This window comes from Mustela erminea, chromosome 1, assembly GCF_009829155.1.
Source record: "Mustela erminea isolate mMusErm1 chromosome 1, mMusErm1.Pri, whole genome shotgun sequence".
Lineage (NCBI taxonomy): Eukaryota > Metazoa > Chordata > Mammalia > Carnivora > Mustelidae > Mustela > Mustela erminea.
The window spans coordinates 115,022,632-115,035,478 of NC_045614.1; the positions used below are offsets into that span (position 1 = coordinate 115,022,632).

Sequence of the window (12,847 nt, forward strand, 5' to 3'; positions counted from 1 at the left end):
GTCTCCCCACAGGGAGCCCGAAGTGGGGCTGGATCCCAGGATCTGGGTATCATGACCCGAGCCAAAGGCAGCTGCTTAACTGACTGAGCGACCCAGGCTCCCCGCCAGCATCACCTTTATAATAAAATGGTAGAGTCTGGTTCCAGTGCTGATCTAGGTAATTGAAGCCCACCCTCTCCTGCTACACACAGCCACTGGCTCCTCCCTACCCCCCAGAGTCCTGCTGGGCTTCTCAAATGCAGTACCTGTAAGCCGTCTCAGAGACCCTTTTCTCACCCTCTCCCAGAGTTTCCACATCACCTGATCCTGGGTTCCTGGGGTGGGTGGGCAGGGACACCAGGACTGGTTGGATCTTTCTTTGTATGTCTAGTACCTCATACTGTGGCTGATGTGCAGGTATTCAACAAATGTCAAAATAATGACCTAGTGGCAGAAATTATGCTTCCCAGACTTTTGAGGAAAGCTCAGATTTGAAACTGGAAGGAAATCAGGAATTTATCTAACCCAGACTTGCCAGTCAGTGGAGTTGAGGCTCCAAGAAGAGAGCTGTGATTTGCCCAGTTTATCTGGAGATAGCCAAATTAGAACATAGTTGTCTTAGTCCATGGCTTTCTCAGGGAACCCACAGGCCAGTTTCTGACATTTCAAAGCTGATGCCACTCTTCAGTTTGTAAGGTATATAAAGGTAATGCACATGTAAAAATAATAACAAGGGATCTAACTTTTAAATCATGTAGAGGTGACATGGCATGAAAAAAGTTCTAACTACAGTGACTTCATGAGGGACTTAAGACTATTCATTACTTCTTTTGAGAAATCATCTGAAGGACTGGAATCAAATTTTAAGACTTTTCTCAGCTGAAACATCAACCAAACCCCTGGGCCTGGGGGACTGGACTAAGAACTTGGGTTCTGAGCCAGACACTTCACCCAGGGTGTGACTGTCATATGTGCCCAGCCTGAGTGAGGCGTTCGCTTACACATTTCACCGCTCTGTTTTTACTCTGTGGGGCTGGATCCTCTAGATCAGGAATGAAAATAATCCCTTCTTCTCTCCTGACCCCTCCCACGGGCTGTTTCTTCCAGCCAGACCTGATCTGCCAATTGTGCTGTCACCAGCGCTCGCCCACCAGGCCTGACCCTGGGCCACCGTGCTTCCTTACTACTAAACCCTCATCCCCCGCACCCCTCTTTTAGGTCAGGCTGTCAACAAAATCGGGGGACCACTTCAAATTCTCTAAAATTCATTGTTTTGTTTCGAAGTGGTGATATGCAACCACAATATTTTCCTTCCAGTTGTCTGAGGGTGGCCACGTCACGCATTTTGTCTCTGAAGATCTCGGCCCAATGGTCTCCTCTCCCGAATGTCCTGAAGGGTCCTCTCAACATATGAACCCATTTGGGTTTCACTTGCAGATTCCTTCACTGACTGCTTCTTTCTGTAGATTTGCTTTCAAAATGATAACCTTATATTAGGAGCTTCTTTGTGATTTTTGTCACTTTTTTCTCTTTCTTAGGGCTGTAAGCTAATCTGACCCCAATTTTTTTTTCTAGTTGAAACACCTTAGCTTCCCCAATTCTAAATAGTTTTGTCCTACTCTTGGTTATATATAGATATAACCAATTTATTTGGTTTTCATTTATTTCCTGGAAGTAAGAGTACTTATTTCTCCCACTGGTTATCTATTTCCAGGCAAGACACTGTCTGGACCTGTGCTGGCCAATGTAGTAGCCATTACTATGTGTGGCAACAGAACACTTGAAATGTGACTAGTCCAAATTAAGATGTACTTTAAGTATAAAATACAGATCAGATTTTCAAGACCTGCTCTGAAAGAAAGAATGTAAACTATCTCGGTAATATCTTAGGTTGAGTACATGTTGATATTTTGGATCTCTTAGGTTAAATATTAAAAATGAAACAGGGTAAGCCTGTTTCTTCCCAGTCTTCTAAATGTCAGTATTAGAAAATTTAAAATTTCCTATGTGCCTCACATTCATAGCATGTATTATATTTGCCATACAGTGCTAGTCTAGGCACTTCATACACTTAGAAATGAATGGATGAACGAATGAATGAGATAAGCTCTACTTTCCTGATCTCTGAGGACAGCTCCTAATTGCCTACCAGGAAGGAATCAAACAAACTCCGGGTTTGATTGGACCTTACCACAATTCAACCCAATCTTCTCATTTTGTAATTGAGAATACCCAGTCCCAGAGAAATTTGCATGCCTTCTGTACTATGCGCTGAATAAAGACAGGAAGGGAAGTTGTTGTTGATTTAATACTGGCATTTTCTCTGTCATCATCAGTGGCAAGTGCCTTAGTGAAGATACCCAAAGCATCCAGGGATAAACACTCTGGATTCTGGAGGGCTATCAACTGTACTACCTGTAGAACTATTTCAGCCTTCACAATTTCAATGAATTTACTCTCTGCAGCTGACCAGGGCTGTCTAAAACAGACACGTAGCCTGAGCTGAAGTCTCATGTGGGAGGGGCCAAGTGGGACTGGGCGGGGACGTCCAGGATTGACACCTGGGGACAGTGGTACATTGTGACATCATCAGTGATGGTCTCAGATGGTTTCCCATTGCTGGGCCTCCAGTCTCAGCTGACCCTGCAAGGCCATTCCTCTACCATGAGTGTGGAGCAGCTAAAATCAACAGATCCACATGTACCTTGAGGTGACAGACTGGTTCTGGTGAATACTCCCTTTTCCTGTTTAGAGGAGACCCTTCTCTTTGCTCTTTTGTGTGAAGAGGACAATGGTGCTCATTCTTCTAAGGATTCCTTAAGGTTTATCCTTTTGTCCTGATTAAGGATTCCTATTCAAATAGTTCAGAATGCAGGGGGAAAGAGTCCCAGGCAGTCATTCATTTCTTCAGATCACACTATTCATTCTTACTAGGGAAAGGAGAGCCAAAAGGCTTCCATTTCTTCCCCTACTCTGGTGAGTTAGGCATTAATTTGGGGCTCTGGCTCTCACATTAGATTCCTTGCAACTGCACTAAGGCCTGTCCCTGCCCCTGTGGCCTTGTCCTGTCTGCTTCACCCTTTAAAATATTATCATTCTGGATCAATAAGACTGAAATGCCACGTTTTACTCAAACTAAAATAGGTTGCATTGGTCAGTCTCATTTACTCCTATGTATTTATAACTAGGCGGGCTTGAATTCAATAAGCACATTTATGTAAATGTTGGGCAAAATCAAGTCCACCCAAGTGAAGTGTGGGAGGGTGGTGGCTGTGGATCCCAGACTAGTGCCTTTGAACTGTAACTATGTATACATGGTTCCCCTGCAGGCTTAATTTTAGCTAGATGAACTACCCGAAATGTTAGCAATCTGTCTCTTCAGATTACTTTTGCTCTTTCCCTTTGCTACAAGACAGATTTTAAAAGTATGGAATCCTTGGTTTCTTTAAACAGAACTGTAACAATTTTATCAGTGATTATATTTATCTTGACATGAATTTTTAAGCATCCAAGGCAATATGCATTTTCAAATAGTTGCATGTTTTACCTTGAAAAGTTACACTATCTATAAATACTCTATATTAATGTGTCCATGTAGCTATAATGCACAGTGAATATATATATGTATACATGTACTTTCTCTGTGTGTATATACACACACATATATTATATATAGAGATGTGTGTGTCTATAGATATAGAGGGAATGAGAATAGTGGATTTCAGCTGGATGGTTCCACCTTATTTCTTATTTTGTGTTGAGATTGTCACTTGGGAAATAATCTTTGAAAATTCTGCTCTTAAAAAAACCCCTCAAAGTCTTAACTTAAATATCTGAAACCTCATGACAAAAAAGTATCGTGAACATGTTAAGGAATATTCCTCAGTTGATCACATATTGTAATCTGTGCTTTATCTTCGGGACTTTTCCATTTCAAAAATAATCGGGACAATTTTAACAAATATGTTTCTCTCAATAACGATGACTGAGTGATAATTCTCCATTTCACATTCAGTTCTGTAGCTTGTAAGCGCTGTAATGGGTACAGTTGCTACTACATTTACCATCTGACCATATGGTGTAACATACATCTGCCAAAGAGGACAGACATTCCTTTACAATAACAAACATAGGCATAGGCTTAAGGCAAATCGGCAGACATCAGATATCTCCCATCTATTATCATGCAGCACACTCTATGTCATATATGTCAGATACTTGCTTTGACACTGAAAACTCCAAGATGTGTGCAGCAAGGTCTCTGACCTGGAGGAGTACACAGTCTGGCAGGGGAGGTGGTCATGCAGGCAGATGATTATCCTGTGATGTCATGATGTCCTGAGTGTAATAGAAGCATATACGAGGTATCACAAGTGCAGAAAGAAAAACAATGCCTAACTGCTGGAATCCAGGAATGAATGAGGTCAGGAGATAACCGCAGAGAAGATGGTCTTTGAATTGAGTATGAGGTCTTGGTTGGAAATACAGTGTGGTGGTTAAAAGAATCGTCTGCAGCCAGACTACATGGGTTTAAAAATCCCAGCTCTACGGCTTAGCAGCCAAGGAAACTTAGGCATGTTACTTAACCTTTCTGTGCTTCTGTTTCTTCCTCTGTAGAATGGGCATAATCACTGGGCACAGTTCATAGGGCTGAAGTGAGGATTTTGTAAGTTAGTGTGTGCCATGGGCTCAGAACAGTGCATGGCACATGGAAAGCTCTCAAACAGTATCAGCTTCAATACCAGGGATAGCAGGAGGAAAGAAAGCAAGGAGACATAACTGAGTACTGCAGGCTTGGCTTATCAAAACTGAAATTTGAGGTGTATTTGTGTGGAAGGTGGGGGGAAATGACAAGGTTGGTGGACAGATTATGGCGAGAGAGCCTCATATGCCACACCCATGAGGCTCGTGTTTATGGGGCCTGTAGAGAATTTTAAGGAACAAATTTGGGTTTGTATTATAGAAAGATACGTCTGGAGCAATGGGGAATGAGTAAAGGCCAGATTAGTTAGGAGGTTACTGATGAGAAGAGATATGATCAAGGCTCTGCTGGGGGATGGAGGGTAGGGTGGAGAGTCAAAGTTAAAATTGATAAGATCTGGTGACCGATTAGATTAAGGGGTTTAGGTAGAAGGAATTGTGCATGACTCTTGGACTTCTAGTTTGGGTGATGTGGTAAAAAGACTAGAGGAAAAGCAGGCTTGGGATAAGGTTTGGGATTTGTCAAAATTGATGGGCCTGTGATGGTGATGGGACCAAATTAGTATTTAGGCCTGCCACTCAGGAGCTGGAAGTCAAGATTCAGTACTCCTCAAGATCAAGGTAGCAGCTGACACTGTGGAAATGTGAGTGTAACACGGTGCACGTTATATACAGGAGGAGATTCACTGATGGTTCAGGACGATTTCAGAGCCAAAGAAAGCCGAGCCAGCAAAGGAGAGTATTCATAGAAGAAGGAGGAAAATGTAGAAGAAAGTGGAATCATGGAAAATGATGGAGAGGAAATTCAAGGAGGAAGTGTTCAGATGCAGGAGAGAGGTCAAGTAGAATGAGAACTGAGAAATGTACTTTGGATCTGACAATTAGAAAAAGAGTTTAAGGGCGCCTAGGTGGCTCAGTGGGTTAAGCCGCTGCCTTCGGCTCAGGTCATGATCTCAGTGTCCTGGGATCGAGTCCCGCATCGGGCTCTCTGCTCAGCAGGGAGCCTGCTTCCCTCTCTCTCTCTCTGCCTGCCTCTCTGACTACTTGTGATTTCTCTCTGTCAAATAAATAAATAAAATCTTAAAAAAAAAAAAAAAGAAAAAAGAAAAAAAAAAAAAAGAAAAAGAGTTTAAGAAAACCTGTGAGTTACTACCTTGGTTAAATATAACGCTGTGGAGAAAGAGATACAGTGAATCCTTTTCATTAAGACCCTAGATGTTAGTTCATATTTCAGGTCAACTCTAGGGGAATTCCTGGAGAACCTCCAGGGATGTGGGCCAGCTTCAGGCTGGCTACACAAAGCAGATCTGTCCTGCCCTCAAGGAGCTGTTTACCCAAAACCTAGCAAGGGGCTGTGGTGGCCAAAGATCTGTCTTAGTAGAGTCTGGAAACTCCTGATATATGGCTGGCTCCAGGAAGTGTTAAGGGGCCCTGGGGAGTTGCCAAAGAAGTTCTGTGGCTTTGATAAAAACTTCAAAGCCCTGAAGTTACAGGGTTGATCTGGTAGCTTATGCCCGTGTTGGAGGGAAAAAGGTGTTGGTGAGGATAGTGGTTAAGAGGTTGATTCAAGTTGGTTCTGTTCTGGAATACATCCAAACTCTTGGCTCAGTCTTAGATGTGATTTTTCTGATTAGGTTTGCTTCATTACCTGTTTTCTTATTTCCTTCGTGTAGGTAAGAGTCTCATCTGTCCAACTGGTTAGTCAATTTCTTAAGGATAGGGACCATACTCCAAACTGTTTTGAACTCCCTGTAAGCACATTCCTGTCCAACTGAACCCTAGCTCAGAATCCTGGTATCCTCAGCCTCACTGGACTTAGAACCAAGAATAGATCAAGCCTGTACGGTGCACCTGGCGTGACGTCAACCATCAGCCAAAAAAAAAAAAAAAAAAAAATTCCACAGTACTTCCCAAAACTTATCCTAGTAAGGTTGACCTAAGAGGATATTTAGAGCAAATAGTAGGTGTTGATACTGCAATTTTTGGATGCGCTGGGCCTTGACCCCTCAGGACTCCTGGCCAAGAACTCCAAGGCCACCACACTGGTCTCTCAGTGGACATTTAGGTCTGGGAAGAACCTGTGCCACGCTGAAGGACATTATGGATCCCACGTGGCTAGACTAAGGTCTCCTCTGGTATGTCCACACAGGGGACCTGATGCAGTCCAGATATTGCACCCGGGGGGCCAAGAAGGAAACACAGGGTGGAAGTGTTTTCACTTCTTTTCTTTTTTTTTGTATTGATGGGGAGGGGTGGCTTGGGATGGATCTAGCGCCTCGGTCCTATCCCTTCCAATCTCCCTCGGCTGCTCAGGTTATTGGCCACCACTCGTCCCCTCCTCGAAACGGTCTAGACACAGCCGGCACCGTCCTCCGGCGGAAGGAGCGCGTAGGAAGCGGAGGTGGGTGTCCCCCGGCCCCCCACCCCGCCGGAGACCGACCGGCGCGACGGGAGGATGTCAGCGCGTGGAGGGGCGTGCGTCGCCCCCCTTCCTCCCCCGCCCGCGCCCCCCGCCCTGGGGGACCCCGCGCCCAGGGGAAGCCCCACGCGGGGTGCCGGACGCCCGCCCCAGTCCCTCCGCCTCCCCGAGGCCCGGGGCTGCCTCCTCGGGCCGCGCTGGGGCCGCCCCGCACTGCGCATGAGCGGGAGCCCGGCAAGCCCGTGAGAGGAGCCGCCGCCGCCGCCGCCGTCCATTCGCTGCGGAGCCGGAGGAGGAGGGGAGAGGCCTGGAGGACACCAACATGGTGAGGCACTGCGGCCGCCCGGCCGCCCGCCCCGCCGGCTGGGGGCCGGCGCAGCTGCGCACCCCCGCCCCGCCGCCCTCCGCCCCGTGGCGACCCCGCCGCCCCGAGCCTCGGCCCGCGGCCTCCGTCCGCTCCTCGGCGGGGCTCTCCTTCCCTCCTCTCCCTTCCTCCTTCGCCCCTTCCCGCCCGGGCGCCGCCGCTACGCGAGAGCCGAGGAGGCGGAGCGGAGCTGGGCCTAGTCGGGAGCCCCGGGGAGTTTGGGGCGCGGGGCGCGGCCCCTGGTGCCCCTCGCCCAACCCGGCGCGAGGGGAGGAGGCGTTGGGGCTGGGGGAGGGGATGGGGCAACGGCCCTGCCCCTGCCGGGCCCCCTCGCCGGCTCCATTGTGTCTGGCCGGGGACCGGGGTCCGGGGTTCCGGGTGAGGAGCCTCCCCCCGCCCCGGAGCCGGGGCTTCCCCCTCCGCCCCGCCGGCGAGAAGGAAAGACTTTCCCGGTGCTCCTCTCCCTCCTCCGCTCCGGTTCCAACACCCTCAAGTCTCCAGGCTGTTTCGCTTGGGGTGGGGTATTAGCCCTTTTCCTTTCTCCATCACCTCTTGATGCGTCCCGTGCTTTTGGAAAATGAGAGTTTAACTGGCCAGTTGGTGGAGGTTATAGTCGCCTCTCCGCTCAGAACATGGGAAACCGCTGAGCTTGGGGGACTTGGTGGGGGGGGGGGCAGGGAGTACGGAAGTGCAACCTGTTCTCATTTTATAAAATTAGGAGAAACAGACTTGCTACCTTTTGAGCACATGTTTAATTTGCTTGGGATGGGAGGAGTAATTGCTTTATTATGCCAGTTAAAGACCATTTGTGATTTTTAAAAAACAGTTTGTCAAGTTATTCGCCTCTTCTTTTTCTTTGGGGGACCCCCCCCAACAACAGTCTTCTTAGTAGCTTGAAAAAGTAGTCCCAAGTTATCTGTTTACATTTTGGTAATCTTGTACCTGACTCTCTTGGGTTCTCTTTTTTCCAGAAGTGATGTTTGCATTATAGTTTGAGCATGAGTTGAATTCCATGCAGGTTACTGTATGAATAGACAGTAAAAATGATATTGTTGTCCTTTTGCTCATGGGGAACATAAAGGCCTTTTTGAGGACGATATATGTGTGTGTCTGTGTTAAGGGATTGTCCCAGTATCTTTGTTTTTAGTTGGGCTTATTTCTGCTGAATAACACTTATCTAGCTCCAGCCTCTAACTTGGCAGAATTTCGGTGTCACGTATGGATATGTGGTTTGGTTTGTCATACATTCCATGGTAAGTTTCGTGAAAATTTGCCATTTGTATTTGTAAGAAAACCTGCCATAAAGTACAGGTTAATCTTTGGATTGACATTGCTGTGTTCAAAGATCTATGAGGGCATCTAAACATTTTCTAAATTTTAAAGTATTTTGAGGGTCATAGACATTACTCCTGGAGTTTTTTTAGGCTCTTGGCATGTAGATAAGTAGGAAGTTTGAAGTAATGAAATGTAATTCCCTGGTAAACACTCTGTGAGAGCACTGTAATGTGCTCTGTTTATAATAGTCTGTAAATCAGAAGCATCCTCTAACTGGCTCTTGATAATGCTCATCACCTGCTCAGGAATTCAGGATTAATGTGGTTCATGCAAGAGTTCAGCTTGGATTGGAGCTTGTAAGCTTCTGTCCTTTTGTTAATATTACATTAGCTAGTTTTGGAACTTAGCCATAACTCATCTAATGATACCCGTAGTGGCAACATATCACTAATTTAAAACACTTTCTGTGGCTGAACTCAGATCATGTCACTAGAATTGTCTTGGTATGCTCTTGTTAGTTTAGAAACTCAGTCACCATGTACTCTAATAGAAGTTAGGCCATAGATTTTTCTAGTTAAGTTTCTCATCATAAATTAAAATTGTTTCTTGACAAAATTTTTGGGCTGGTATTTCTCAGTATGTGTAACTCAGCCTATTTCTAGAAGACATGTTATTGTTAATTCCAGCGTAGCTTAAATGATAGGATATCTGAAATATTTTGTGTAAAAAATATTCAGTTAGCCCTACCTGACACATACATAGACCAAAAATAACTTCAAAACTAGACAATATTCTGTTATTCCTGAAAATCTTTTAAAAAGTATTAAGCATTTCTGGGTTGTTTTCTTATTTGTAAGATGACAGGATCGAATTTGATGATTTCTAAAGTTCTATTCAGATAAAAATTTTGATTCTTAATTTCATCTAGTGTAAAAAGTGTGTGCCAGGTAACCTACTAAATTTTTATATTCATGGCATAGGATTTTTAGACCAGAAATGGTTCCAGAGATCATCTGTTTTATTCCTCTTCCCTTTTACAGAAGAAGAAATTGAGGATCAAGGAGGTTTTGAGGTTCATATTTGCAAAACTGTTGCAGAACTGAAACTTTTTCTCCTGATTTACTATTTCTGCCAATATTTGTGGTACATGTTATCTTAACTCAGATGGAATCTAGAAAAATTGTTGAAAATTGGATTTGATATTAAATTATAGTGTTCTTGTAAGAGGAAAACGCATGTGTTATTAATGAATATGTCAAATGGATGACTAATGATGTTAATTATAATGCTTTTAATGGCTTTTTTAAAAATGTGGACTTAGAAATTTAAGTTCGTACCTTCAGCAAATATAGAGTTTGTAAGTCCAAATGAAGGTAGTCCTGTTTAAGTTTGTCTTTTTAGAACTTATTTCACATTCTTTTGCATATCCACAAGTACATTAAAGGAGGGCCTTAATTCATTTCAGCAATTATTTATTAAACACTTTGTGTCAAGCATTGTTCTGGGCATTGGGAATATGTGTGTGTGTATGTGTGTATTTTTTGTGTTTTACAGAAAAAATGAAAATCCCTCCTCTTGTGAGGGCTACATTTTAGTAGGGAGACACAAATAAACATAGTATATATTTTTCTTATACTATGTTAGAAGGTATTAACTGCTGTGGGAGAAAACAGTGTTAAGGAGGGGTATTGGGAAAAGGGTGGGGACACAGTGGTAGTGGGTTTGCAGAATGGTGTCTGCATCAATGATGAGGTGAATTTTGAGCAGACTAGGAGATGAAGCATTAAGCCATGCAGAAATGTAGTAAGACCAGTGTGGCTGGAGCACTGTATGGCGGCAAGGGGTATTTGGGCATTAGAGCCGATGAGATCTGAGTGGTAAGGAGTAGAGATGGGTGGGTATGGGTGGGCATTGTAAGGATACTGGGTTTTTACTCCAAGAGAAATGGGAAGCCACTGAAGGATTCTGAGTGGTATGATAGATTCTTCTCTTCTCTTATAGAGTCCAGTTACAATATTATAGGCAATAATTTTTTTTTAAAGATTATTTATTTATTTGACAGAGAGTGCGCAAGTAGGCAGAGGCAGGCGGGGGTAGGTGGGGGAAAAGCAGGGTCTCTGCTGAGCAGAGAGTCCGATGCAGGGCTCTATCCCAGGACCCTGAGATCAGGACCTGAGCCGAAGGCAGAGGCTTAGCCCACTGAGCCACCTAGGTGTCCCTGTAGGCAGTAATTTTTAAAGCAGTTTTTAAAAACAACAAAACCATTAGTATAATTTTCTTTACCTTGCAACTTCTGTGTATAGGGTTTTCAATTCTGTTTAAGATGACTCTCTAGTATTCATTAAAAACTAGTTGAACATTGAGTTTACCTAACCATGCTAATTAATAAAAACAACAAAACCTCTTCCATGTATTGCTTTTGAATATGTTCTAGTAGTTTGTACATAGTTTAGTAGCTATATGCAGAAAGTTGGGCCTCTGAAGAGAAGGAAGGACATTAACATTTATTGAGAACATACTGTCTGCTAGTCAGGCAATTTACAACTGTTATTAATCTTCAGTCTTGACATGGGTATTGCTAAGTCCTTTTAACATATCTGGAAATGGGGATTTAGCAGTTCTAAATGATTTGACCAGGGGTAAAGAGCTAGTATGTGGCAGAGCATGACTTAGAAGCCTGGTCTCTGATTAGCACACTTTATCTACGTCCCCATCTCCCCCCCCCCCCACCTTTTTTTTTTTTTTTTTTTTTTTAAACCCAGCAAATGCTCTTTCAGTATAGGTGTGGGATTTTTTATTAGTTTCACTATTGTTTCTTTGTTATCATATTTCCTAGTGACCTAGTTGTTTCTGTATCAAATGAAATGATCTGATGTAAACATTTAAGTAACTGAAAAACTTTAAACTCTCTCGGTACATACAGTAAAAAAGTTGAAAGTAAAATGAACTCTCCTGGTGGTGGTGGTTTGTTTTGTTTTAAGCTTAAAAAAAGCCGAGCTCATTGAGTCAAGTTGCTGTTTCCATTATGGTCTTATAGGTTGGGTCAAGCATAATGAAAATCTGTGAGAAACCTCCTTTTTGAATTTCAGCGTGTGCTGTTCAAGGTGTGATAGTATGAGCCATGACATTTGATGAAGAGAAATAGTTCCAGATAGGATTCAGTTGCTTTGTGGACACAAATAAGCTCTTGAATAACCTGCTGACTAGTTTACTAGTTTACCTAGTCATTTTAGGTGTACATACCCCACCTAAGAAAAAGCAAAAACAGCAGAGAAAAATGCCACTAAAGCATTTTCATTACTGTGTTGAATCCCTTTTGTGTAATTAGTACCCAATTACGAATGGTGATTAGGCTGCTTGTTTGCATTGTAAAATTTTAAGAGAGATTTACTTATAAAGAGTTCTTTTCTAAAGAATTCTTTTGCATTATACTTGTGAATCCTGCAACACAACATGGTGTTCAGCAGCAGAGATAAATTGCTGAAGTTCATGGCCCATATCTTTGTTATATTAGGATATTTTCATTTCAGTAAACTTTTAGAGTGCTTATTTATTATTCATAGGATTCTAAAATTTTTGGAATTAGGATTTGAATAGATCCAGATCCTAGAATTAGGAGATTTCATTTTTCAAGGATCATTTATATATGAAATAAGTATCACATGACTCTTGAATATTAGTCATCATTATAAGTTATTTAACTATGAAACCTCTTAAAATCTCATTTAATTCTTTTTGTTTTGTTTTCGCCTGAGTAATCTTTTTGTTAATTCTAGATTTCTTTAGAGAAGATGTTTATGGAGAGGAGAAGCAAGTTTAAATTAGCTACCTTGACTGATTGTTAGAAGTTCAAAAATTAGTTTGGGGGAGCCAGTTGAAATATGATGGCTAACAGAAGTATTTTAAGGAGGTTATTTCTGTTCTATTATAGATAATCGGGATTTAGTAAAAATAACTTTTTAATAGAACAGTCTGAAATCAAAACATTATATTCTGTTTACAGTGGAAGTCATCTTTTAGATATCTAGTAATTCTTAGGGTGAGGAGAAGAAAATCCTTTAAATTTCTGTCAACAGAATACTTTTTTTAGTATATTAAAAACACTTTTT

The 12,847-nt window shown here is 42.9% G+C and overlaps 1 protein-coding gene across 6 annotated transcripts in view; it reads left to right on the plus strand.

Annotated features, from left to right (window-relative positions):
• The first annotated feature begins 2,585 nt into the window (after positions 1-2,585).
• The window catches only part of DCUN1D1 (defective in cullin neddylation 1 domain containing 1), a 35,833-nt gene continuing 25,571 nt past the window's right edge, over positions 2,586-12,847 (plus strand). The window contains exon 1 of one of the 6 annotated variants that reach the window (XM_032339776.1): positions 2,586-2,689. In XM_032339776.1, the coding sequence (XP_032195667.1) occupies positions 2,678-2,689 (12 nt within the window). In that variant the 5' untranslated portion in view covers positions 2,586-2,677. Of the gene's footprint in view, positions 2,707-7,058; positions 7,082-7,125; positions 7,425-7,755; positions 7,842-8,692; positions 8,717-12,847 lie in introns of those variants that run through there. The other 5 variants (XM_032339802.1, XM_032339811.1, XM_032339783.1 and 2 more) reach the window with 5 other exon arrangements.